The sequence below is a fragment of the Nelusetta ayraudi genome, unplaced genomic scaffold, assembly GCF_046127955.1.
Source record: "Nelusetta ayraudi isolate G7.1 ecotype Tasmania unplaced genomic scaffold, CSIRO-AGI_Nayr_v1 ptg000062l, whole genome shotgun sequence".
Classification (NCBI taxonomy): domain Eukaryota; kingdom Metazoa; phylum Chordata; class Actinopteri; order Tetraodontiformes; family Monacanthidae; genus Nelusetta; species Nelusetta ayraudi.
In genome coordinates, this window is record NW_027466112.1 from 367,501 (window position 1) to 395,007 (window position 27,507).

Here is a 27,507-nt window from a genome sequence, read left to right on the forward strand (position 1 = left end):
TCCTGGGGGTGGGCCAGAATTCAAAAGACAAGTCAGGTAGTGTGCTTCAACTACTAGCGAGTTGTGTGATCATTATTTATTTTGTGGCAAACTTACTGTCTGTCGTACAGCGTTTGCAAAATGGACTAAACTGTTAGTTGTTTTCACTGAATTAAATGATAAATGTTTTTCACTTATGTTGTGTGATTTTGTAATTATCATTTTTATGGCAACCATGGACAACATCTTGAATTGAGTTTACCAGTTTGAACAGAGGTTTCACTTTGCCAGCTGCCAGTATTTTTAAATCGGCACAATCAGAACAACGTATTAATTTCCTAGTTGTGTTCATTTATTCAAGGAATATGAGTGGTAGTGCAAACCAGCGAGGCAGGCTGTGCTAGATTGCAGACTTCAGCTCAAGGTACAGCCTCCAAGAACAGTGCTGGGAACTCTACAAACAAGATAAAACCAGGACACACACCTTAAATTCTTCTGTATAGCTGTGTTACGATCTCATTGGGTGCGAGATGTTATAGAGGGTTGTAACACAGCACCACATAAGTAGGTTCATCTTTGCAAACAAAAATATCTATTAAATAAAAATATATTGAGATTGAGGTTCAAAGATGTCTATCATTTCTACACAGGCTACTGGTTAGCATCCTACAATTTAAAAAAAAAAAAGGTCATTATTAGTCATCTCCATAACTAGACCAGCCTGAACATTTTGAAAGGTGATATTTTTCAACTTGGGTATATCAATCATGCCTTATCAGCAACTTTCCAACTGGCCATTACATAAACACACCGTCACACTCTTTACACACAGCACCCAACTAGGACTTCATATTATCATGAATAGAACCTGTACTGTCCGTAGTCTCTACTGAATACAGCCTAACGAGCGTGCCATGTAAGAACATAAAAAAATATCTACTCGTTGTATATTGCATCTTTTCATGGCATTGCTATAAAATTATATGTATATATGTATGTATGTATGTATGTATGTATGTAATGCACTGGTTGGAGCTACGCCCCAATTTTGTTGAGTGCACAGTCATACACTGACAATAAAGGCTACTAGTACTACTACAAAATAATTAACAAAAAAAACCCAACTTTGTATAATCTTTTACAATGAGGAGCTATTGCGTCCTATTGTAAAACTCTGCCACCATAATTTTGATGTTAAGACAAATCAAATCAAATCAAATAACATGCATGGTTATTGATCAAGTTCCACTCAATAAAGCACACAAAGCATTACCCATTCTATGTGTGACCAACATGTAGGCATGAGCGTAGTACCACATGCCATTTCTCTTCACTTCCCCAAATTTGGTGGTCATCATACTCACGTAGAATTTCCCCCTCCAGCTTTAGAGGCATTGGAAGAGTAAATGAAAGTAACACAAAATGAAGGAAAGTTAGTTTCAGAAAAGAAATAAGAAGAACTGAAATCATTCAATGGCCTTAGTTGGCTTTTGACCTTGCTGCTTGGAAATCCTTAAATCAACTTTGTTTTCTAATCCTGTGTCGCAATCTATATTTACAACTGCTTAAGGAAACCTGGAGAGGCACCAATGAGATTAGAAGAATGGCATTCCTGAAGGTTGCCCTTGATCTTCCTTCCTGATGAATCAAATGAGCGTTGTTACTCAGAGTGAGCATGGGGCTGAACCTCCTGCGAGTGCTCTCTGTTTCGCTTTACCGAGAATTCTCTGGACTATTATCTCATTGTTGAGCCACAAAACAGGAAGCGCAATCTCTCTTCCTGTGGGATCGGGCACTCTCCCTCTGACACATACAGTGTATTTCGAGAGTCTTTTTCTTGAGGTGTTTCCTGTTATGGTTTCCCCCTCCATTTTCTCTTCCTCTTCATTGGCTTCTTCAGTTGCATTGCCTCTACGCTACGATGGCCTCAGAGGATGTACGGCTACAGAGATGTTTGCAAAACCGCCGCTCAACTGTCAACTGCTTGTCCAAAGGTGGCGCGGACAAAACGTTTGCTTTATCCCAAGAAAAAACTGTCAAGGCGTGGAAATCTCTGGAGAATCTGGAAAGTCCAGAGGCACCCAGCACGCAGGACGGAGCTCAACAGCAGCAGAGTATCAATGTCAACGTTGGCGGGAAAGTGTTTCATATCCCCAGGATTTGTGCCGTTAAATATCCGCAAACCCGGATAGGCTCCCTGGCTCTCTGCAGGGACAGGACGAAACTCTTCAAACTGTGTGACGACTATTCTTTGCGCAACAACGAGTTCTTTTTTGACCGTGACCCTGCCTTCTTCCATCATGTCTCCCATTTCTACACAAGCGGGGTGCTGTGGATTGTACGAGAAATGTGCCCCTTCAACTTTGAGGAGGAGATTGAATACTGGGGCCTGAGCCTGAAGGACACCGAGCTCTGCTGCTGGATGGTATTCCAGGAAAAGATGGATGACCTAAGGGATGACCTGAAAGTGGATCAGGAGCTGATGGCAGAGATCGACAGCAAGTATGACGACGAACGATTCAAGCACATGCTGTTTGGAGATGTGCGGAAAATTCTGTGGAACTTTGTGGAGAACCCATACTCGTCCATGTGGGCAAAGGCTTTCAGTGTGGTCTCCAACCTTTTTGTGCTCTTTTCTATCGTTGCAATGGCTCTGAACACTGTGAAGGAACTGCAGAAATATAGAATTAACGACAGAACACACATGGAGTGGGTGGAGATAATCACCATTCTTTTTTTTACCTTTGAATATTTGGTTCGCTTTGCCAGCACTCCCAACATCAAAATGTTTTTGAAGAGTGGACTGAACTTTGTTGACATGATAGCTGTCATCCCTTATTTCATGCAGATGGTCTTTGAAGCTTTCAGTGACTCCGAGGACATGAATGCACAGGAAGGTCCATCAAGGACCATTGCTCGGGTCAGTAAGATCAGCCACGTCCTCAAAATTGTGAAGCTGATGCGAATCTTTCGGATTCTTAAGCTGGCTCGACACTCGACAGGCATGAGAGCATTTGGGTTCACTCTGCGCCAGTGCCACCAGCAGGCCTGTTGCATTTTCCTTTTCATCGCCATGGGGATTTTCACTTTCTCCGCTCTCCTTCACTCAGCTGAGAGGGATGCAGTGGGCTCTCCAATCAGCAGTATCCCAGACGCCTGGTGGTGGGCTGCAGTAAGTATTGCTGACTCAACTGTGGAGTCGTTGTCATTGTCAAGCAATTAGACTCTGTAGGCACTGACCAGTCGCTTCAGTGATTTGGCTTTATTGATGACTTTGCTAATGGAGGACATATTACCTAAAAAGTGAGAAAAAAGTGAAAGTAAGTTCATGAGATCGGTAGTTTTCTCAGCCGACAAAACCAACAACCAATGTTGCATCGTTGAATGGAGCGTTTCCCAAAAATGCCGATCAACTTTCAACTTTCTTAAATTTCATTGAGAGATTAATGAAATTATCCCCACAGAGCCTGTGGGAATACATGATCATTGAACATCTGCAGAACCTATCCATCCAAGCAATGGTGCTTCTCCTGTACTCAGAGCCTCAGGGGTGCGCTCGCACACACCTTGGGATATGTACAGAAAGTAAAAACATATGCAGACTGTTGTTGTATTTTCAGTTTCACTTCTCTACTGAAAATGTGAGAGCTCTATGAAGAGAATAGTCGCACCTGCACAACGTCAGAATGTTTAGCTCATTCTGAACCAGCCAAGATGAGTATTTGAGTATCCAAAGGTTTTAAGGTAATTTGATGGATGTTCTGGGTGACCTTGTCTGGTGATCAAAAACATGTAGTTCTCAACGGAATAGGTGAAAATGTTTTTGTCAAAGCTTTTAACGTGAGTGGATTCAGGGGAACCAAAATATTAATGTGGGTGGACATCCACTCCATATTACAACAGAGGCTGTTGTGAGGCACAGGAAGTATGAACCAGGAACAACACATTGTATTCAGAATTAGATGTATTTGAGAGCCTGTGTCCCACTGTGTTTACAAATGTTGGCCAAGGTCAACAGACAGACCACCACATTAAACAAAGGGGTCCTTGAGGATTCTATCTTCTGCTTATTATTTTTTTCTTCAAAGCTCAAGAAGTCAGGATCAGAAATCTAACTTGTACACTCCACTAAGTCATAATACTGAGTTCAAACAAGCAGACATTTCAATATTCAAAGTGTGTTATACAAATTTATTCCAAATGGCGGTCAAGTGGACCAAATTGGCAGGCTGCGGACTGTTGTTGGAACATACTGATGAAGTAAGATTTGCACACAGTCAGACCTCTAAACAGGAACATCCTGCTCATATGGTGAGAGGCAAAAAGGTTAAGTGATATGTTTCTCTTCTAGGTCAGCATCTCAACTGTGGGTTACGGGGATGTGGTTCCTGTGACCATACTGGGTCGCTTTGTGGCCTTTGCCTGCATCTCGTTTGGAATTATTCTCAATGGCATGCCCATCTCTTTCCTCTTTAACAAGTTCTCGGACTACTACGCCAAGCTCAAAGCCCAGGAGTACAATATGACTTTTGTGCAACGTCGCTTCCTGCTAAAGAGGCGCCTCAGACGCAAGCTGGACATGTGTTTCCATCCCTCAGAAGAAGACTGAGCACAGGGAGACATTTCAGGTGAAGGGGATCTTCAAGTGGCAAGACTTCATTCATGTGCAGGGTGGGACACTATGTTTCTTGTTGAAAGTGAAACTGAGCCTTCATGTACGACAGCATTAAATGCTCAAACCTCAGACCCATATGTCTATTATGTCTACAGCATTATGCATATGTCTGACATTCTAAGCCTGTTTTTTTTTTTTTGTTTTTTTTTTATCTATTTGTGCAACCGCTATCTCATTTTAGTGAAGTGCAGTCCTCGAAAGACTTGTACATGGGCACTTGTATACATTATACAGTTGTCTGTGTAAAAACCCTTCTGCACTTTCCTTGTTGTGTTGCTGGCGATTAAAGGAACCAGACCAAGACTTCTCCTCTTCTTAAAGTTTCATTTTTTCTGAGAAAGCTAAACATAACCTTAAACATTGACCTATGCACTGACCAATAATGTGCTTTACTAATGGATTTTGTGTGTTTTGTTACATTTTCTTTCCCCATATCTCACAGCTACAGGAAAACTAAAATAGTCATAATGCTCATAAATTCACCTCTTCAGAACACTTACAAATGCAAACTTACAACATAAACATGTCATCATTCAAAATGTCCATTTCAACCATTCATTCATTCATTCATTTTCCATACCCGCTTGGTCCCGAGCTCAGGGTCCTGGGGGTCTGCTGGAGCCTCTCCCAGCTGTCTTAGGGTGAAGGCAGGGTGACACCCTGGACGAGTCGCCAGGTCATCGCAGGTCCACATAGAAACAAACAACCATTCACACTCACATGCACACCTACGGACAATTTAGAATGTTCAATTGACCTCACATGCATGTTTTTGGAGTGTGGGAGGAAGCCGCAGAACCCGGAGAGAACCCACGCAGACACAGGGAGAACATGCAAACTCCACACAGAAAGGTCCCAGGCCCGGAATCGAACCCCATTTCAACCATTTATTTTTCATTTAAGATTTTCTTGGTACTTTTCTTAAATTTACTTTAGCATTAAACTGTTTTCACACTGTCAAATGGTCTTGTCTATTTTGTCCTAAACAAACTCTAGGTGTGGTGCATTGTTGTCGGTGGACTTGCTTGTCAAATGGTTCTTTGCACTATGTGTAGTTTTTGAAATGCCTTATTTCAAAACCCCTTCCCGGAAGACCCCAGAAGTTAATTGTGAAATCCCTTTTCACACAGCGCTCATAATAACTTAAAAGCCAGTAGTAGATCAATTCATTTCACAAGAACGTCTCCCATTTTCATCAATGTTTTATATTTATTCATATTATTATGATATTTGAAATGGTCCTCATACTGCATGTGGCTCTAAAAGACTGGATGCGATTTTTGACACCAGCAATTATACCTGGAAACCTCCTAAATTCTTCTGGAAAGTTGATCTTTGTGATGTCATGACGAGGACATGTGTGCCTCTCAAATGCCAGTGACAGCTTCCCACATCAGGGGCTTGTATCATGAAGCAGGATTTTACTCTTAGCGAGATAACTTCACGGTTACCCCTGGGTTTTCCGTATATATACAGTATACACAGCCACAAACATATAATTAAAAACTGTATCAAATTCAAATGTATCAACCAATGTTACATTTTAAATTTCAACATGTGAATATATGATCCTTTTGTAATATCAAACAGGCTCGGGAAGGCTTAAATACCTCTTTGGGTAAAACTAGTAAAAAATGAGAAAGCCCTGGAAACAGTAGTCAAGACTTTATAGACGAGCTGGATCAATTCTTCTTGATAGGTATGTTACTGTGGATGACAAATGGTGAGTGTGATGGGATCTGTAACAATCTTCCCACAAAATCATTGTTTTATTAGTTATCACAGATGATGCTGTTGGACGAGTACTCTCTAATCTGAAAGCAATTAAGGCCATTGGTCCTGATGGGTTTAAAGCTCAACTACGTAAATCCTGTATCCCTCAATTGAAAGGAATCTTTGCAAGGTTGTTTAATTACCTCCTGGTTACTGGAGTGGGCACACCTTGGAAATTCTCAGTCATATGGAATATACCAAAACAGCCGAGTGCAAGCAAGCCTGAAGGCTTTCGGCCAATTGCGCTAACTTCCTTAGTTCCATACTGTAAAACTATGGAGGAGGTTCTGGTGGATCTTCTGACTACAACTGTAGCCAGCACTCTCGATCCAGTACAAAATTTGAGAGTCATAGAGGCACAGATGACGCCACGCTGACCCCGCGAGAGTCTCAAAACAACTTGAATGTACCGAACATATGCAACCATATGCAAGGATATTGTTTGTTGATTTCAGCGCAGCCTTCAACTCAATGAAGGTAAACATCTAATTGTAAATTCTGGCGGGCCATAGTGTGGACACAAGTCTGATTCTTTGAATCAGAGATTCTCTCTTGCTGCCCTCAGACGGTAAGTAAGTCTAAATGCTACTCTGTCAGGAGAGCAAACCATTAGCACTGGCTGTCCACAATGCAGCCTTCTTTCACCTCTGCTCTTTTCTCTTATATGAGGATGACATGGCAGTAGTTGGCCTGTGACAGAAGTATTACCACCCATGGTGAGACTTCCTATTTAACCTATGCAAAAGCTCTTGAATCATGCTGTCTAGCTAGCCAGCTGGAAATCAGTGTGTCCGAGGAGTTGGTTTTCTGCACAAAACCAAATCCCACAGGAAAGCCAATTTCTCTTGTCTGCCAACATGTTGAGACTGTGGAAACTTTCAGATATCTGGGCACAATTCTTAACTGCCACTTGAGCCTTGCTGCTGAAAATCCAAATTTCGATTTTTAAGAAATGTTCACATCGAAAATATCTTCTCAGACAACTGAGCAGTCTTGGTGCAGATTTTAGAACCTGTGTATGAGACATACACATTAAGCGTGTTTTAACGTTTCATCTCTCTGCTTGGTTTGGTCTCCAAAGTTGGAAGTGTAAAAATAGTACATAATAAGAATAATAAGAATAAGAATAAGAATAATAAGAAGACTGTGGCAATGACAAGCAAAATTGACTTTACTGTATTTTGCTCTCAGCGCATTCTTTATTTTATCTCTTAATATGTTTGTATTTTTAGTGCGGTCCTTGTTTTTCTTGTTGTCTCCTGTGTTGGTGAGCCAAAAACAGTTTTTTGCGCCCTAGTGGTGTATTATCTTCTAAAACATTAGTGAGGAGTTGTAGATTAACAAGACGTGTGTGTGTGTGTGTGTGTGTGTGTGTATGTGTGTGTGTGTGTGTGTGTGTGTGTGTGTGTGTGTGTGTGTGTGTGTGTGTGTGTGCAGGCACGCCCCGCCAAAATCACAGCTATAACGTTGTAGGCGTCATTCTGATAAAACATTCCAACATTCAGCGGGCGCTTTCCATGTCCCCAAACACGGTAAGCACACTTCTATTCATTTCTCTTGCCACGACATGTGAAACCAATTTCGTTGGTGCTGCGTTTCCTGTATTTCCCCACGTGTGAAATAACAGGATATGCTGAGCGGGGGCAGTTGAATGCACATTGACGAAAGGCGGGTGTTCGGTGCATTGAAAACCGACTGAACAGAACAACTCCAAGGAAACCTAGATCACGCTGGATTTTATTGATGTGTTTTGTATTTTACAGTGCAGATATAAAAAGGTAATATCTGTATATCTTTCAGTTATTTCGTGTGTGAGAAAATGCCAATTTTATTAATAGTCATTACAACAGTTCTTAAGTTGGATACATAATATAAAAATAACATTTATAAATGTATAAATGTTATTTTTTAGACTAGCACAAATGCTCATCTCTCTGTTTTGTGCATGATTGATTATTTAAGACTGCCACCTCCACTCCATTTTAATATGAAATGTCTGTTTCTTTTTATTCCCACAGCCAGATTTCTAGGATGAAAAAGATCCCAGTGAAAACATTTTTGATAGCACTAGCAGTAATTTTGGCTCTGTTGGTTCTCTCCTTCATTACGCACAAAAGAGCAAAGCGCATGAAGGAGGATGTCACAAGGGACAGGCAGATGAGCCAATCAACCCAAGGCACATTCGTTTGGGAAGATTGCAAACACAATGTATCAGCTGCTAACATCACAGGCTTTGACTCTCTTCCTGCTAATTTGAAAGACTTTCTCTACTACCGACACTGTCGCCATTTCCCCTTGCTTCTGGACCCCACGGACAAATGTGGACAAGATGAGGTCTTCCTCCTGCTGGTCATCAAAAGCTCTCTTGGCAACTACGAACGCAGAGAAGTGCTGCGCAAAACCTGGGCTAAAGAAAGACAAATCAATGGTCTTTGGGTCCGGAGGATTTTCATCTCAGGAACAACAGGTGATGGATTTGAGAAAATCAGACTGAATAAACGATTGGAACTGGAGCAACAGCAGCACAACGATATCATCCAATGGGACTTTAAAGACACGCACTGCAACCTCACTTTGAAGCAGGTGCTCTTTCTAGAGTGGCTGGATAAAAACTGTCCAAATGTATCTTTTCTTCTAAATGGTGACGATGACGTATTTGCCCACACAGAGAATATGGTGGAGTATCTGCAAAGCCTTGAAGACGATGCTGGAAGCAGGCACCTCTTTGCTGGGTTTGTCCGTCTGAATGACCCAGCCGTTCGAACCACACAGAGCAAATACTTTGTCCCTCATGAGATTCACAAGCCTGACCTCTATCCACCATACTGTAGTGGTGGTGGCATCCTCCTGTCCAGGTACACAGCCTTGATAATGCACAGGATGTCCCAGTCCCTTCCTCTTTTCCCCATGGATGATGTCTACCTGGGCATGATTCTGGCCAAAGCTAGACTTATGCTGACATCTCATATGGGTTTCAAGACATTTGGTTTGGAGGTTCCCTCCAAGAATCTAGATAGACTTGACCCTTGCTTTTATAAAGACCTTTTACTGGTGCACAGGTTTCTCCCAACAGAATTATATGTCATGTGGAAAAGAGTGCATGACCCTGATCTAAAATGTTTTTCAAGGAAATAACAGACTTCTGCAGATCTGTGTAGTACTATTGTTGGAGTATTTTTTCTTTTTCTTTCTTTCTTTCTTTCTTTCTTTCTTTTTTACTTGAGATCGTGCTAATGCCACTGAAGGGTGACATTTCTTACTGGATTTGGTGATTGGACATTGAAGATTGGGGGCAATATGAAAAAAAAAAAGGGACCAAAAGAGGCTGGCTCTTAATGGGACTGACCAAGTTTCACTATTAGGGAATGTAAAGGGAAATGAATGTATTCATTTGTATGACGATGCATTGACTTGCTTATTCGCCCATTGTTTGGAGGTTGTAATGAAGGATCATTGGTCAGGTTTTAGGATGAAATCCACACACGTTTTTATACATGAGGCCCCTTTTGTTTGTTTTTTTTTTACATTTACAATAAATGGTCAAAAACGGACCAACTAGAACATTTTTTCTCATCGTCATTTCTCAACCAACTGCACGTGTCAAGCTCAACCAAATCAGCCACCCAAAGGAGGAATTGAAATTGCTCAAACAAATAGTAAACCATCGTAGTTATAGAGATATTTAAACACCGTTACCCTGGAGGGCAACCATCTTGTTTCTGTGGCTCTTGGTGAAAAGGAATTTGACACAAATTATTTGGTAAACCTGCAAAAAAAATACATATACTTAATATAATTTAATAATATATTATATAATAATAGCTGAAATGTAATACACATTAATTTTTATTTTGAACAATAAGATAAAAACAAAATTACACTAGTCAGATAGATCGTAGTAAATGCACCAAGGACAAAATACATCAACAAAATAAATCAGCTGCTGACATCACAGGAATCAACTGTAAATATATTTGGGTTGGATATTTCCTCCAAGAAATGAATGAAATACACTCAATGAATAAAGAGTAAAACACTTTACTCTTCAAACTTTAAATGCATTGGGAACAAATTCTTACACATTTGTCAAATTGATTAAAAGAAGCCCCTAAGAGTTTGATAGTTGTTGATTGTCTGAAAATATAAAGTCCATGCTGTGTTAATGTGTGTGTTGTGGAAAAGAGCGAAGATGCCGATGCAGGAATACTGGGATAATAAGTAATTTAATGAACAAACAATAAAAAGGGGATCGGAGCTCCGAGGCACAAAACACAGTAAAATGGGAGTGCGAGTGCGAGGAGGAAAGGAGGAAGAAGGTCTCTTATACACTGGACTGGGAGGGGAATAGATAAGGAAGGGAAGAAGAGGAAAACAAAGCACAGAGAATCAGCACAAGCTGACACATTTACAGCCTCCTCTGGTGGACCACGAGGAGAATGTCTCGAGAAGGTTATACTATGAAAGGAACAGATTACACGTGCTACTAGTGATCATATGACACAGAATACAACATAATAAAGAATAACCCAAGAATACATATTTCCCATTACAGTGTGCATTGATGTTTCCACAGCAGCAGTTTTTGTTTACAAGTGTAGAGTTAGAGTTAGAGTTGTTGATGCAGATTGAAGGCAATATAATGACATTCTTCAGCAAAGTTAAATTCAGTTATGTGGGCACAATTCTTAACTGCCACTTGAGCCTTGCTGCTGAAAATACAAATTTTGTTTTTTTAAGAAATGTTCACAGCAATAATATCTTCTCTGACAACGTTTCATCTCTCTGCTTGGTTTGGTCACCAAAGTTGGAAGTGTAAAAATAGTACATAATATTAATAATAATGATTATGCAAGCAGGGTTTGCTGGACTTAGCCTACGTGGCCGCCGCCGACCCCCGATGACCCCCGACCTTTGCCGATGCCCGCCAATGACCCCCGACCTCGGCCGCCGACGCCTCCCCAGGCCGGCTGACATGTGCCAACTCTGGAAGAAGTGTAAATAATCATAAGCCTGTGTATGCAAATGATGCAGATTTTTTTTTTGTGGATAAGGCTGTCAAATGTAAATTTTAGGCCATGATGAGACAAACAAAAGATACTCACTCTGTCATTTCTGCGTCTACATGAAAGTTATAGGTATCATCTTTTACCTAAGAGATTCAGCAATCTAACTGTGTAACTTTAACTGGGGTGTGAGTAACGGTGTAGGCGTGGTCAGTGAAAAAACGGACAGTACATTTTTGGGCGATTTTAAACAAGTGGAAATTTCTCACTTCCTGTTTGTCATATCACAAAAATTAGAGCTTGCGCGACGTAGAGCTTGATGAGACGAAGGCGTGGGTTGCGCAAATTTTCAACGTTCCTAGGGGACGCTACGGCCATTAAAGTTTTTTTTTTCTCATGTCTCGGTTTTTGAAACCTGGGAAACAAATTCTTCCAACTCGGCCATTTCTGCATCTACAGGAAAGATGTTGGCATCAACGTTTAGCCAAGGTCTTCAGGAATCTATCTGTGCAACATTTATCCAAGTGTGAATAACGGTGTAGGCGTGGCCAGTGAATGAACGGACAAATAGACAAATAGAAATATCTCACTTCCTGTTTGTCGTATCTAACATATTAGAGCGTACGTGATGTACAGCTTGATGAGATGAATGCGTGGGTGTTTGTAGCACATCGATGGGACATTCCTAGGGGGCGCAACGGCCATTTTAGTGTCTTATTCACATATCGGCCTGTAGGCGGTGCTCTGGGGAAGCTGAAGCCTTGATTTTGTCATCACAGGGAGATTTTTGCAGCCTCGACTGTAATGTATTGTTCAATATGTGTTTGCCTTCGGCTTCGGGCTTCCGTAGCTGCTTTTGTGTCCCTGCTGCACCCCGTACTCTGTGTATGCGCTACTGCAGAACAGAAGTAAAGCTGTCAACTTGAGAAGCACCCGTCTCGTCATTGTCTCTCCTCACTAGATATTCACACACAAGTGAATACATAACACGACAAGTGATCAAAATTTGGTTCATATCAAAGTATGTTAAGGGCTGAAAATGGGGTAGACAGCCCCCATTTTCTCTAGGGGGCGCTATTGAGTGGATTTGATTTTTTTTTTTTTTTCAAGAAATCAAATTTTGGTGTATTGTAGTAGTTTGTAGTTTTGGAATATGGGAAAGGGGTGAAAATGGGGTTAAAAAAATTATTATTATTATTATTTTGAAAAAGACCCTTACTTTGAAGGGCCGTAAAATGAAAACAAAAGCCTCTATTACAAAGTGTTTGATAATTGTAGGTCATCTTCAATCGGGTATTATGTTCTAATACATTAGCGAGGAGTTGTACATTAACAAGGTGTGTGTGTGTGTGTGTGCGCGCGCGCGCGCGCGTGCAGACACCGCCCCGCCGACAGCCCAGCTCTAATGTCGCAGGCGGCATTCTGACAAGACATCCCAACATTCAGCCGGCGCTTTCCATGTCCCCAAACACGGTAAGCACACTTCTATTAGTTTCTCTTATCTCCCGGTTTCAATTTCTCTCATACCAAACCGATTTCGCGAGCGCCGCGTTTCCCGTGTTGAACGTTTCCCCGTGTGTCAAGTAACGGGAAATGCTGAGCGCCGACCTCAGCATTTCGATGAACGTTGACGAAAGACCCCGTTTGGTATTAGATTTGGCACGACGCTAAAAGTATACGCAAAACGCCTCAAGACTAAAAACAAACAAACAAACAAACAAACAAACCAAAAAACAAATAAATAAACTAAGGTCGTTGGCTGTATTGGTAAGTTAAATTTGCGAGATGCATCTCGCAAAATTGAGGTGGTATTTTCGACTTCCTTGAACACACTGTAGCGTGTCTCTGATGACTGGTGACTGGGGGGGGGGGGGGGGGGCACATTGGTCATTTTTTTTTTTAAATTAGTTCAACAATTTATTGAAACAAAATCTCACAATTGTGGCGTGTAAACCTGAATCATTTTGTCAGGTAAAGTTTTTTTTTTTTTTTTTTTAAATCTCAAACAGTACTGTTAGTGTTCAAAAACAAACTTTTACTTTTGGTTTGACAAAGACCTTGTTAGAGAACAAACATGTCATGCAACAAAAACTGATACACTCAGCGTTCAAAGGAATATTTTCATTTATTGTCGACTGTACTGTTCTAACCCTTAGTAGTAGTAGTACAGTGAAAAGCCAATGGTTGTCAAACACAAGTCTGCAGTAAATGCAATGAAGACGTACTTTAACGCTGGGTTTTATTGATGTGTTTTGTATTTTGCATTTTATTGGCCAACTCATTTAACAAAGTGATATCAATATGCAGATATGGAGAAGTGATATCTGTGTATCTTTCAGGTATTCCTTGTGTGAGAAAATTTCATTTTCCTTTTTTCTTTCACTCAATGAAAGAGCCCTAAATTATTCTTTCTATTGCAATGTTTTCAAATGCTAAAAATGCAATAAAAGAGACACATTGTCTATTTAACACCCATTAAAAGTATTAGTCATCACAATAGTTCTTAAGTTGGATACATTTCTTACATTTCTGTGTTTATTTTTTAGACTAGCACAAATGTTCATCTCTCTCTCTTTCAGATCCACAAACAAGCCTTTGCTTATAATAATTTAAGTATTAATTCACAACACGTAGCAGTCCTTTGTCTTGCCTCTATTTCCTCTTTTGTCATTTTTGTTAACTGTAATTTGTTATTTGTGCAGGATTATTTAAGGCTGCAACCTCCACAGCTGTTCTAATGTGAAATTTCTGTTTCTTTTTATTCCCACAGCCAGATTTCAACAATGAAAAAAAAGATCATATTGAAAACATTTTTGATAGCAGTAATTTTGGGTCTGTTGGTTCTCCACCTCATTACGCACAAAAGAGCAAAGCGCATGGAGGAGGATGTCACAAGAAGGGACAGTCAGATGAGCCAATCAACCCAAGGCACATTTGTTTGGGAAGGGTGCAAACAAAATGTATCAGCTGCTAACGTCACAGGCTTCGACTCTCTTCCTGCTAATATAAAAGACTTTCTGTACTACCGACACTGTCGCCATTTCCCCTTGCTTCTGGACTCTCCTAACAAATGTGGAGGAGCTGATAGGTCTGACGAGGTCTTCCTCCTGCTGGTCATCAAAAGCTCTCCTGGCAACTACGAACGCAGAGAGGTGCTGCGCAAAACCTGGGCTAAAGACAGGCAGCACAATGGCGTGTGGATCCGGAGGATTTTCATCTCGGGGACAACAGGCGATGGATTTGAGAAAATCCGAATGAACAAACTTTTGGAGTTGGAGCAGCAGGAGTACAATGATATCATCCAATGGGACTTCTCAGACACACTCTTCAACCTCACTTTGAAGCAGGTGCTCTTCATGGAGTGGCTGGATAAAAACTGTCCAAAAGCGCCGTTTCTCTTCAATGGTGACGATGACGTTTTTGCCCACACAGAGAACATGGTGGAGTATCTGCAAAGCCTGAAAGATGATTATGGAAGCAGACACCTCTTCACTGGACATCTAATTCAGTATGTGGGACCCATCAGACATAGTTCAAGCAAATACTACGTCCCTGTTCAGGTCCAGGAGTCTGACTCCTATCCCCCTTACTGTGGTGGTGGTGGCTTCCTACTGTCCAGGTATACGGCCTCAGTCATACATAGGATGTCTGAGTCCATTCTCATACTTCCCATTGATGATGTTTACATGGGCATGTGTCTTGCCAAAGCTGGACTTAAACCCACGTCTCACATGGGTGTGAAAACTGCAGGACTGGGAATTCCCTCCAAGAAACTGGATGGACTTGACCCTTGCTTTTATAAAGATGTTTTGCTGGTGCACAGATTTCTCCCAGCTTACTTATACATCATGTGGCAAAGGGTGCATGATCTTCAGTTAAAATGTGATCCCAAAGGGATTCAAAAAGTGTAACTGTAAGTGAACTGACTTCAAAAAAGTTTGTTTTTAATGTAACTCCACCTAAAGATTGTTTCACTTCATGTCCAAGCCTGGAGATTATTATGTAAAGGCATACCATGAATCAATTTGATCCGTTTGTGACTTTGGGACTGATTGGGAAGTATGAACTTGTATGGGTACAATGAAGGGGAATAGTGTGGGCGTGAGGGGCCATCTTGTGGATTGATTGTGTAACTGAAAAACCCAATGACAAATTAAATAATGAATTATTTTCTGAGACATTGAAAGATTGAATGTTGCCTTGTGTTTGATTGTTTATTGTTAATTATTATGTATTTATTTGTTTTGCTTTCTTGATTATTTTTTTCAGAATTTTCATGTCGCTGTTTTAAAGGTGCCTCATTTTCGTTTTCTTTCTGTCAATAAAATGTGGTTGGAAAAATCTTCTTCTTCTTCTGCCGCTTTATGTGGAGTCGGGTCACGGGCTCTAGTTACCTCCTCCAGCTCATCCGGCAGGACCCCAAGGAGTTCCTAGGCCAGCCGAGAGACGTAGTCCCTCCAGCGTGTCCTGGGTCTTCCTCGAGGCCTCCTCTCCGTGGGACAAGCCTGGAACACCTCCCCAGGGAGGCGTCCAGGAGGCATCCGACACAGATGCCCGAGCCACCTCAACTGGCTCCTCTCGATGCAGAGGAGCAGCGGCTCTACTCCGAGCTCCTCCCGGGTGACGGAGCTCCTCACCCTGTCCTTAAGGAAGGGTGCGCCCAGCCACCCTACGAAGGAAACTCATTTTGGCCGCTTGTGTCCGCGATCTTGTTCTTTCGGTCATTGCTCAAGGCTCATGACCATAGGTAAGGGTGGGAACGTACATGGACCGGTAAATCGAGAGCTTCTCCTTTCGGCTGAGCTCCTTCTTCACCATGACAGATCGGTACAGCGACAGCATCACTGCGGACGCCGCACCGATCCGCCTGTCGATCTCGCGCTCCATCTTCCCCTCACTCGTGAACAAGTCCCCAAGATACTTGAACTCCTCCACCTGAGGCAGGGTCTCTCCACTGACTGGGAGGTGCTGATTCTCATCCCAGCCGCTTCTCATTCGGCTGCAAACAGCCCCAGCGCACATTGGAGGTCCTGGCTCGATGAAGCCAACATGACCACATCATCTGCATCATGCGGACAGAATTGTTCTTAAACCAAAAATTTACATCAACACAACATCTAAGTTGTTGTAATAATGTAATACAACACTGTAATTGGGTGGTTGACACAGGTGTCAAGTCACTCTGACACAAGAACTGATCCAGACGTCAACATCTTTTTCTTTATAAAACTTATGTAAGTTATTTATGGATTCCTGGGTAAAATAGTTGCTGGCCTTAACTGTACCTAAAAAGAGCAGAATCCTGTCGTTGTGCAGCGCCTGGACTTTAGGGTCCTTGCTCAAGGACTGTTAACCGTTCCTGCTTTCGTTCCGGACCGTGGTCGGGAGACACAGGGGGAGATCCGTCTTCTCCAGGGCCGAAGTACCGTGCTTCCTTCGGGGATAATTCCCTTGAACAAACTATGACCCCCACACTGGTTGAAGCGGTGGCGCCTCTGCTGGCCGCTCGCAGCCACGCACACACGCTCACTCACTTCCAATCACGCACTAAGCTGCAGCTATGACAGACACATTCAGAGACACATCCCACAACAAGGACCCTCAGCGACCTTCCAATCATCAACTCCAATTCCTTTCTGCTCAAACCATAGCCACTATTGCCCCCTGGGGGTACCGCAGTAAAAGGTTAAAAAAAAAAAAAAAAAAAAAAAATCTGCTTAATTTGCGACATTCCAACTGTGCTGTGGAGGCTCACTCGTGGGTTGTTGATCCTTGAACAACAGAATTATCCCAGGTGGGTGATTATTTCATGCACCTTGTGTCTTACTGGAGTTGTATGTAACTTGCATGTCAGGTCTTCCTTGGATGGAAGTAGTGACTGAATAACTACAAGAGCTACTGACAGTATAAAAGTCATCATGACAACTTGGCCTCCTTTTTGACACTAGAAGAAGATTTGACTAATAACCCCATTACCCAATACAAATAGCTAAACACTAGGAAGGAAGATAAGAAGGAGAAAAAAAGTAAAACAGAACTAACTAACTTGTTAAAGTCATTGTCGATAATTATGAACGTGAACGTACCCATTAAGTAGCTCTCACGTTCAAAAAGGTTGGTGACCTCAGACTTGAGGCTTCAGTTGCTCTACTGTACCATCTACTGGACAAACCAGGAGTGACATATCACACTTTGAAATTCCATTCAATATGTCACTCCTGGTTTGTTGAGGAGGCGCTTGGTGGCAAAATGCTGCATATTTTGTCAGTTTCTAAATCTTGATGGGCCTGACTGTATGACTCATTAAACAAGAGGAACATCTGTTGTGTGTTTTAAAACTATTCCATGAGGATTGTGTTCATTCATTCATTCATTCATTGCGGGACCAGGAATACAAAAAGTGTGATGAATGATCTGTGTTCTTCCAAAAAATGGTCTGTTGTGGTCTTGCATTGCATGTAACTAAAGTTATAACAAGTTATATGTATATAGTTATTCTGTATCCTACATCTAAACAGGTTTCAAACCAAATACTTGTCTTATTCTTTTTGTCCAGTAGATGGTACAGTAGAGCAACTGAAGCCTCAAGTCTGAGGTCACCAACCTTTTTGAACGTGAGAGCTACTTAATGGGTACCAACTGAGTCATGCGAAGGGAACCAGTTTGCTTCAATCTTCTGAAATAACACATTTTCCCAGTTAGCACACTGATCACGTTCATAATTATCGACAATGACTTTAACAAGTTAGTTAGTTCCGCTTTACTTTTTTTTCCTCCTTCTTATCTTCCTTCCTAGTGTTTAGCTATTTGTATTGGGTAATGGGGTTATTAGTCAAATCTTCTTCTAGTGTCAAAAAGGAGGCCAAGTTGTCATGATGACTTTTATACTGTCAGTAGCTCTTGTAGTTATTCAGTCACTACTTCCATCCAAGGAAGACCTGACATGCAAGTTACATACAACTGCAGTAAGACACAAGGTGCATGAAATAATCACCCACCTGGGATAATTCTGTTGTTCAAGGATCAACAATAGGGTCAAATAGGTTTTGCAGCACTAGGTGAATGTTATTTGCTGGGAGAAGGGGCAAGAGTTGTCTTTTGGCAGTGAAGGTTGCGGACCCCTGCTCTACATACGCATATTAACTGTAAATCACATTGACTATCATCATAAGGACACTTTAACCCTTTACACAGGCCCCTGTTATTTTTATTATGTTTTTAATAACTGCAGTTAAAATGAGTGTTTAATGGGTTACAAAGCTCATGGCTGAAAGATATACGTGATTAAAAATATATTTTTTTTTCTCAAAAATGGTATAAAAACAGTCCATGCAAGGTAATTGAAAAAACTTGCGTTGTGGTAAACGTCTGAACTTGAAAAAAAATAAAACAGGCGCTCCAGTTTTTAGATTGCAGTGCTCAGTCGCTCACCCTCCCAAGCTTGCCAGTAAACTATGGTTGCCTGCGTTCACAAACCTGGATGTCTAGTCCACCTTCTTCTTTGCTGGTATATTTTAGGGCACGAGAGTTCACCCTAAATACAAAACGTGCTGTCAGGCGACCTGGATTGTTCACAAGATGGCAACTAACTGGGAGCAAGATGCTTGCTCTATGTTTGTTCTTATATAAATACAAGAACAGTCCTATAGGTAGGAAAACCAAATTACTTTTATTGTACTGCGAGAATACACTTTTATTAATGTATCTATTGGTAATATATTAAGCTTTTACAAATATAAAAATCATAAACCAGGCTAAATTGTATACACTGGTCCTTTAAGCAAGTTCATTGGAAACGTTTCTGAAATGTTGTCACAAGAGGGCGCGTACTACCGCAAGGGAAGTTCAGCAACTGAGACACTGCCACAGAATAAATTCTGCAATAAAGCTGATAAGAAGAAGGTGTGGGTGTGTGGGTTAATATGAGTTGACCATGTTTTGGTTATAATTACAGAATACTGGATACCAGGACATTTGAACACACACACACACACACACACACACACACACACATCCCACTTGAGACAGACAAGCATGAGTAATAAAGGATGCTGACAAGATACATTGTTCCGTGACAGTTTTTTTTTTTTTGTTTGCTTTTTTCCCCGGATAGCATTCCGGCTCCTCAGTAGTGAAATGAATGATCACTTGACGGACAGGTATGATGTAGGATGCGCCTTCCTCCTTGCATGACTTCTTAGGGTGTGTCAAGACTTTTTGTTTGTTCATTGTGTCTTAGTTGATCACTTTTCTTCCTGGTTCTTCCGTCCTGAAATCCTGTAACAATAATATAGTAACTATAACTAACACATGTACTTTTTTACATGTGTCACAAAGTGTCTTTAAAAAAGTCACTTTATTTATGTGTTTTTTTTTTTTTTTTATTATTATTATTTTTTTTTTACAAGGTACCATTTTGGAAGATAGCATTATGTTGCTCAGTCCGTGATATTGATGGTTCACATCTGGGTTTTGTAAGGGGCACAATCAGCCATGCTTGTACACCATACTGCCAACACTTGTTTTGTCCCCAGACATTTTTTTTGCTAAAGTGCATCAGGCTCCGCCTCAGTCGAATGATTGAGTGAGGAGCAAAGAGAGTGGCTCAAAACACATTCTACATTGTCATTCCAAAAGGCAGGCCTTTTCCACCTTTTAAATTTGTACTTCGAGACTTACGCTGCCCTTTGTACTTCGGGACTTATGCCCAACATGTTAAGGTATTTATGGTTTCCTTTTTGGTTTTATCCAAACCTTTTTAAAATTTGTTATACATGAACCTTTAAAAAGTATGTTCATCGGTACGACAGTTTGATGTGTTAAAAACTGTTTTTAATTAATACAAAAATTGGCTATTGATGAGATTTCTGTTAAAAGCATTCTGCAGAGATTTTTTTCCAACCTTTAAATACTGGGAAAAGGCAACATTTTTTTTCTTCTAATTGAAAAAGAAACGTCAGGGATTAATGACAAAATCCCTGCTGCTCTGGAATAGGATCAATAGATCGGAAGTCTATGAAAGAGAATTACGGCCACAACAAGAGTTTTTTTTTTTTAAATTCCGAGATTAAGGTCTAAGTCAATGAGAAGAATACCAGTGTTGTCATTAAAGACAAAATGCTAATAGTTTTTATTTTATGAGTAATGACTTTCTTCGGTTTTAGTCTGAGACTCATGTTATGTTGCTCTTGAAAGTCTTTAGAGTTCGTAAGGTACGAGAGTCAGACTGATTGTCATGCGATCACAATCTACCTGTCGTTTAACAGGTTTGAATGTTTTCTTTTCCATGTTTGATTCTCTCAAGCCCAAACACAGTGGACATGTAATGGTGGCAATGGAGAATTCTTAATTTGTTTAGTAAACCTGTGAACAAACAATGGATTATATTTTTGTCTTTAAATGTTAATGGATTATCTGTGTTTCACTTTCCAACAGACAAATTTTCATAACAAGAAGCAACAAAAAAAAGGTTGCCTTGCTATTGGTGTTGACCCTGTGGCTTTTTTACCTGGCCAGACATGGAAATACTGATTCTGTTGGGGAAGAAAAGAGAAAAATCAGCCAAAGTCAAACTAAGATTGGGGAGAAGACCCCAAAAGGACAAATGTGTCAACAGAATATGTCAGCTGCTAACATCACAGGCTTCGACTCTTTTCCTCCAACCATGAAAGACTTTGTCTACTACCGACACTGTCGCTATTTCCCCTTGCTTCTGGACTCTCCTGACAAATGTGGACATGAGGTCTTCCTCCTGCTGGTCATCAAAAGCGCTCCTGGCAACTATGAACGCAGAGAGGTGCTGCGCAAAACCTGGGCTAAAGAAAGACAAATCAATGGTCTTTGGGTCCGGAGGATTTTCATCTCAGGAACAACAGGTGACGGACCTGAGAAAGTCAGAATGGATAAACTATTGGAACTGGAGCAACAGGAGCACAACGATATCATCCAATGGGACTTTAAAGATGCATTTATCAACCTCACTTTGAAGCAGGCACTGTTCCTGGAGTGGCTGGATAAAAACTGTCCACATGCATCTTTTCTGCTAAATGGTGACGATGATGTGTTTGCCCACACAGACAATATGGTGGAGTATCTGCAAAGCCTTAATGACAAGGATGGAAGTAGACACCTCTTTACTGGATTCATTATGGGTGGTAGCCCCATTCGAGAATCGTGGAGCAAGTACTATGTTCCTTTTCAGGTCCAGCAGTCCAACTCTTTTCCTCTATACTGCAGTGGTGGCGGCTACCTACTGTCCAGGTATACAGCATCAGTCATACACAAGACGTCTCGGTCCATTCCCAACTTTCCCATAGATGATGTCTACATGGGCATGTGTCTAGCCAAAGCCAGACTCAAACCCTCATTTCATGCAGGTGTGAAGCCATTTGGAATGGACATTTCCTCCAAGAAACTCGATGAACTTGACCCATGCTTTTATAAAGACATTTTACTGGTGCACAGATTTCTCCCAACACAGATGTTTATCATGTGGCACAGAGTGAATGACCCTGATCTAAAGTGTGGCCCCGACGGAGTTCAGCAATAATGCGCTTGAAGCTTGTTATGATAATCTGGCTTTCATTATCTCTCAAGTTTTCCAATTGCACTTTGATTGGCAATCAGCTGTTTTTCTCTTCGCCACTTACAATCAAAACTTACAAAAGCAAAATGACTTGGTTCGAGAGAGAAAATTGGAAATTTTGAAACCTTCAGTTCTCAAACGCCTTTGCAGAGAACCTGAGTTGCTCCATCTGGTTTTTATATTTATGTTTTTCTTGGTTTAATCAACAACTGAAGGGTGACTTGTGAAATTTTCAAAGCTATTTAGAATTTCACATTAAATCATAAAATGAAAAGCTTACGTGGTGAGCTGCTTCTTTGCAGAAAAAAAGTGGCATGGATGTCTCAATTGGCTTATTTAAGTGTCAGGTTAAGAAATACAAAATAAAGAAAAAAATAAAGTCAATATCTCTTTATTTTATCTGTCGACCAAATCTCACCCTGTGCTCCTTGAACAAACATTTCAGTATTTGTGCACATTGTAGATTATTCCTTCAATAAGTCATACTGCAGTGGCACAAAATTGTTTAAATTTGCTCAGATGAGCATGGTTTGCAGTCTCATCGGCTTCATTTTGATTATTGAAGTGACATTTTCTTTTCCTCTTGTGTGCACAGCACATTTACGTACTACTATTCTTGTAACTATTTGAATAGGCTCGTATCATTGCAAAAACAAAATCTTTTTGTGTAATTACCGGTGAAAGCTATGATTCCCCTGTTTCTCCCTTTGAACTTGAACACAGTTGCAAAGTAGTGACACTAAAGGCTCTGCTTTCAACGCAGATGTGTCAGCAGAGACACAACAGCAAAGCCTACCTTATTTGTCGCATCAGGATGAATGCCTGCTGCATGGGCATGTTTTCTCACACCTACTTCAGGTATAAATGGATAACAGTGTGTCATTATTGAAATGCCCATCAAATAAAGGCGTCATATTGTCCGCAAGGGAGTGCCCTGGATTTTTTTCCCCCTATATATATATATATTTTTTTTTTAAATCACGTGGTTCTCTATCATCAGGAGTTGCCTATTTCAGAGTGTGTCAGCCAATCATCGAATATGGCTGTTCCAATAGTGACACGTTTGTGTTTTGTTTTGTTTTGTTGCAAGAGCACCTACAAAACATGATTGCTTTTGGAAAACTCAAAACTCAGCAAAATATGAAAAGTAGACCCTCGTATGATTTCCATTAGGACATTCAATATACAGTCGTGTTCAATAAGTCTTCACAACTTTCCACAGCATTACTTTTATCCCTTTTTCCACACACGGGGTCTTCATATTCCATTCAGTTTAGAATGAAGGACCTGACCAATCACCTCTCATTTGATTCTGTTGACCAATCAGTGTCTTGTACCAACATGGAATACCTCATTCTGACAGACAGGGATTTTAGGTCTTTAATTCTTTCCACTTCCAGATTAAGGAGGAAGGATAAAATAAATAAAATCCTCAAACAGATCTTAACAAACTGTTTTGTTAAGATGTGTTTGAAGCAAACAGTGAAGGAGGAAAGAAACAAGCCTGCTGTCATCTGGCTGTTGTGCAACAGGTATGCAAGAGGAAAAACAGGCTTTTACGGATTTGCATATCAGCAGACACGACTTGCTCGGCCAGTACCTGTTGCCTGAGGCATGTTTTGGATGATAATTGTATTTTTTTTTTTTTTACCTTACACCGAACTTGTATCTCTCTGTACGCTATAGGTTATAACAATGTACGCCTTTACACCAGTTCCCTTTCAAAGACCCGCTTGAATTTGTGACCATGATTAGTGCGTGCAGTAGAGGGCGGCTGCATCACCTGGACGTGAAAACCAAAGAAGAAGAAACAGTTTGGTTTCGTTTCTGAAAGCAACTTTTTGGTTTCTTTTACTTTTACGGGCAATACTGCATCGTTCTGGGGATTAAAACGCAACGGTAAGTACGTCGCCGCGTTTTTTGAGGCACGCCCCCTTTTTGGAAAACAACAACAACTAAAAACTTATTACTACGCGTATGAACAGTCTCGTTTCTCCAAAGCGAGGTGAAATTAGTTTCATATTCGATACTCGCACGTTCCCTCACCCCCCCCCCCCGGCTTTAAACTGTAATAGCGTCATAAAAACAACACAAATTACCCGCAGACTCGTATTGTTTTGAACCCATTGGAATGTCAAACATTTCGCAGTTCGTAAACACTCTCAGTGTCTACGATAAAAAGTTTACAGCACACACACACACACACACACACACACACACACACACACACACACACACATACACACACACTTAAAGGTTGTACCTTTCATTACTAAACAATACCAGACTGGTTGGAATTGATCTTGTTGAGGCGACGCTATTACAATTAAAAACAAACAAACAAACAGAAGAAACGAGCACATATCATCTGCAAAACCATCTTTACTGCGCCTTATCAGAGTCTGATGTTTTCATCACTATGTGATGTCATACAACAGGTCATTGCATTGTCCATATATCAGCATTAACTTTCAGGCCCGCCCAAGCCTCCACCAGCCCTACGCAAAACTAGAATATAAACTATAAATGAGTATTTGTGCACTTAGACTTCACAAAGATTCTGACAATGTGTTACTTTACAACCCACCTTTGTTTCTTCTGTAGATTGTGATAAAACAATGAGAAGAACCACATCCAAAACGCTCCTGATCTCAGGAAGTCTTTGCCTGTTGGCTTTCACTGTCTGGAAAAAAAAAATAATCTTTGCTTCACGTGGTGTGGATGACTTAAACAAAGACTTTGACATCAAAAACTATGACTTTGACTATTCCCTAGCAACATGCCAACAAAATACATCAGCTGAAAAATAATCACAGGGTTTAAAACTCTTTCTCAGCACATCCAAGAGTTTTAACAATTTATTGAAACAAAATCTCACAATTGTGGCGCGTAAAACCTGAATCATTTTGTCAGGTAATGTTTTTATCTCAAACAGCCAGTACTGTTAGTGTTCAAAGTAAAAAGTTTGTTTACTAAAAGTAAACAAACTTTTAGTTTTGGTTTGACAAAGACCTTGTTAGAGAACAAACGTCATGCAACAAAAACTGATACACTCAGCGTTCAAAGGAATATTTTCATTTATTGTCGACTGTACTGTTCTAACCCTTAGTAGTAGTAGTACAGTGAAAAGCCAATAGCTTTCAAATATAAGACTGCGGGCAATGCAATGAAGACCGACTTAAGAGAACAACCCCAAGGAAACCTAGATAACGCTGGATTTTATTGATGTGTTTTGTATTTTATTGGCCAACTCATTTAACAAAGTGATATCAATATGCAGATATGGAAAAGTGATATCTGTGTGTCTTTCAGGTATTCCTTGTGTGAGAAAATTTCATTTTCCTTTTTTCTTTCACTCAATGAAAGAGCCCTAAATTATTCTTTCTATTGCAATGTTTTCAAATGCTAAAAATGCAATGAAAGAACCACATTGTCTATTTAACACCCATTAAAAGTATTAGTCATAACAATAGTTCTTAAGTTGGATACATTTCTTACGTTTATATTTTTCTTTTTTTAGACTAGCACAAATGTTCATCTCTGTCAAGGGTTCTCTGTTGGTTTGTGATCTGGGGAGTTCCCTGTTGACTTACAGAAATTTGTCTCATGTAAGGTTTTCCTCGCGACTCCTTGTTTCCAGTGTTCGATTACTACAGTAGTTGTTGCTTTGCTCCTTGTAAGTAAACTCTTTAATTACCTTTCAAGTCCGCTGTGTTCGCTTCCGGGTCGCAACTCGGGTCCCCACGCAACAACCTCTCTTTCAGATCCACAAACAAGCCTTTGCTTATAATAATTGAAGTATTAATTCATAAAACATAACAGATTGTCTTTGTCTTGCCTCTGTTTCCTCTTTTCTCATTTTTGTTAACTGTAATTTGTTATTTGTGCAGGATTATTTAAGGCTGCAACCTCCACAGCTGTTCTAATGTGAAATTTCTGTTTCTTTTTATTCCCACAGCCAGATTTCAACAATGAAAAAAAAGATCATATTGAAAACATTTTTGATAGCAGTAATTTTGGGTCTGTTGGTTCGCCACCTCATTACGCACAAAAGAGCAAAGCGCATGGAGGAGGATGTCACAAGGGACAGTCAGATGAGCCAATCAACCCAAGGCACATTCGTTTGGGAAGATTGCAAACACAATGTATCAGCTGCTAACATCATAGGCTTTGACTCTCTTCCTGCTAATATAAAAGACTTTCTGTACTACCGACACTGTCGCCATTTCCCCTTGCTTCTGGACCCCACGGACAAATGCGGAGGAGCTGATGAATCTGGGAACGTGTTTCTCCTGCTGGTCATCAAAAGCTCTCCTGGCAACTACGAACGCAGAGAGGTGCTGCGCAAAACCTGGGCTAAAGAAAGACAAATCAGTGATCTTTGGGTCCGGAGGATTTTCATCTTGGGGACAACAGGCGATGGATTTGAGAAAATCAGACTGAATAAACTACTGGAGGTGGAGCAGCGGGAGCACAATGATATCATCCAATGGGACTTTAAAGACACATTTTTCAACCTCACTTTGAAGCAGGTGCTCTTCATGGAGTGGACGGATAAAAGCTGTCCAAATGTTCAGTTTCTGCTAAATGGTGACGATGACGTGTTTGCTCATACAAACAACATGGTAGAGTATCTCCAAAGCCTTAATGACAATAATGGAAACAGGCACCTCTATACAGGCTTTGTGTTTGATAGCCTAGGCCCTGTTCGGTGGAAAAAGAGCAAGTACTATGTTCCAGTTCAAGTGCAGGAATCAAATACTTATCCCCCATATTGTGGTGGTGGTGGTTATCTTTTGTCTGGTTACACAGCTGCAGTCATACGCAACATGTCTCATTCCATTATCCTTCATCCAATTGATGATGCTTATATGGGAATGTGTCTGCACAAAGCCGGACTTGGTCCAACATCCCATTTAGGCTTCCTAACTTTAGGACTCAGCATCCCCTCCAAGAAATTGGATCCATATGACCCTTGTTTATATAAAGACATTTTACTGGTACACAGATTCCTACCCCCAGATATGTACTTAATGTGGAGTAGAATATTTGAACCTGATCTAAAGTGCCACATACCTATTACGAAACACTGCCAACCAAACTGAAAATGATGAATTCTAGGTTAGAGTGACTGAAAAATGCACATACAAATGTTGTGACGTACACACACACACACACGCGCGTGTTTATGAGACAAAACGTCTTGTTGTCTGTCTTACACTCAAAAAAGCATGATTTGGGGAACATGGGAACACATGGGAAGAGATGCATTCAGGCTTCAGAAAAAACTTGTAACATTCTGCGACAGACTGACAAATTCACAAAAAATTTCAAATGTAATGTAAGGAATGGATAAAATTAAAAATTAAAAAAACATGACAATAATGCCACTTTCCACATCATTCATTCCTTCATTCATCTTCTATACCCGCTTATTCCTATTCAGGGTCACGGGGCTCTGCTGGAGCCTCTCCCAGCTGTCTTAGGGCGAA

General features: G+C 40.7%; 5 protein-coding genes, 1 long non-coding RNA gene and 1 pseudogene across 7 annotated transcripts in view; 6 read left to right on the plus strand and 1 right to left on the minus strand.

Annotated features, from left to right (window-relative positions):
• The window catches only part of LOC142897966 (low-density lipoprotein receptor-related protein 8-like), an 11,644-nt gene extending 11,468 nt beyond the window's left edge, over positions 1 to 176 (plus strand). The window contains exon 13 of the mRNA XM_076040639.1: positions 1 to 176. This exon is cut by the window's left edge and continues 803 nt beyond it. The gene's annotated coding sequence lies outside the window, so the exon portion shown is untranslated.
• Positions 177 to 1,689: 1,513 nt separating this feature from the next.
• On the plus strand, positions 1,690 to 4,957 carry LOC142897967 (potassium voltage-gated channel subfamily V member 2-like). The gene is made up of 2 exons (XM_076040640.1): positions 1,690 to 3,151; positions 4,331 to 4,957. The coding sequence occupies exons 1-2, from the start codon at positions 1,901 to 1,903 to the stop codon at positions 4,586 to 4,588; spliced, it is 1,509 nt and encodes a 502-aa protein (XP_075896755.1). The 5' UTR covers positions 1,690 to 1,900; the 3' UTR covers positions 4,589 to 4,957.
• Positions 4,958 to 7,901: 2,944 nt separating this feature from the next.
• LOC142897976 (N-acetyllactosaminide beta-1,3-N-acetylglucosaminyltransferase 3-like) lies at positions 7,902 to 9,576 on the plus strand. 2 transcript variants are annotated; one of them, XM_076040661.1, is made up of 2 exons: positions 7,902 to 7,959; positions 8,446 to 9,576. In XM_076040661.1, exon 2 carries the CDS (start codon positions 8,459 to 8,461, stop codon positions 9,560 to 9,562), a length of 1,104 nt encoding a protein of 367 aa, XP_075896776.1. In that variant the 5' UTR covers positions 7,902 to 7,959; positions 8,446 to 8,458; the 3' UTR covers positions 9,563 to 9,576. The 2 variants fall into 2 exon arrangements, with proteins under 2 accessions (XP_075896776.1, XP_075896775.1); XM_076040660.1 differs by lacking the exon at positions 7,902 to 7,959 and adding an exon at positions 8,100 to 8,205.
• Positions 9,577 to 12,813: 3,237 nt separating this feature from the next.
• LOC142897968 (N-acetyllactosaminide beta-1,3-N-acetylglucosaminyltransferase 3-like) lies at positions 12,814 to 15,616 on the plus strand. The gene is made up of 2 exons (XM_076040642.1): positions 12,814 to 12,903; positions 14,201 to 15,616. The coding sequence occupies exon 2, from the start codon at positions 14,214 to 14,216 to the stop codon at positions 15,339 to 15,341; it is 1,128 nt and encodes a 375-aa protein (XP_075896757.1). The 5' UTR covers positions 12,814 to 12,903; positions 14,201 to 14,213; the 3' UTR covers positions 15,342 to 15,616.
• Positions 15,617 to 19,994: 4,378 nt separating this feature from the next.
• On the plus strand, positions 19,995 to 22,935 carry LOC142897969 (N-acetyllactosaminide beta-1,3-N-acetylglucosaminyltransferase 3-like). The gene is made up of 2 exons (XM_076040643.1): positions 19,995 to 20,150; positions 20,866 to 22,935. The coding sequence occupies exons 1-2, from the start codon at positions 20,134 to 20,136 to the stop codon at positions 21,977 to 21,979; spliced, it is 1,131 nt and encodes a 376-aa protein (XP_075896758.1). The 5' UTR covers positions 19,995 to 20,133; the 3' UTR covers positions 21,980 to 22,935.
• An 850-nt stretch (positions 22,936 to 23,785) lies between these two features.
• On the plus strand, positions 23,786 to 27,400 carry LOC142897947 (N-acetyllactosaminide beta-1,3-N-acetylglucosaminyltransferase 3 pseudogene; annotated as a pseudogene).
• LOC142897948 (uncharacterized) lies at positions 25,283 to 26,091 on the minus strand. Its single transcript, XR_012928511.1, has 2 exons — positions 25,986 to 26,091; positions 25,283 to 25,700 (listed from the first exon to the last, which is right to left on the minus strand). It is a non-coding gene; the product is annotated as an uncharacterized LOC142897948 (long non-coding RNA).
• Positions 27,401 to 27,507: the final 107 nt, after the last annotated feature.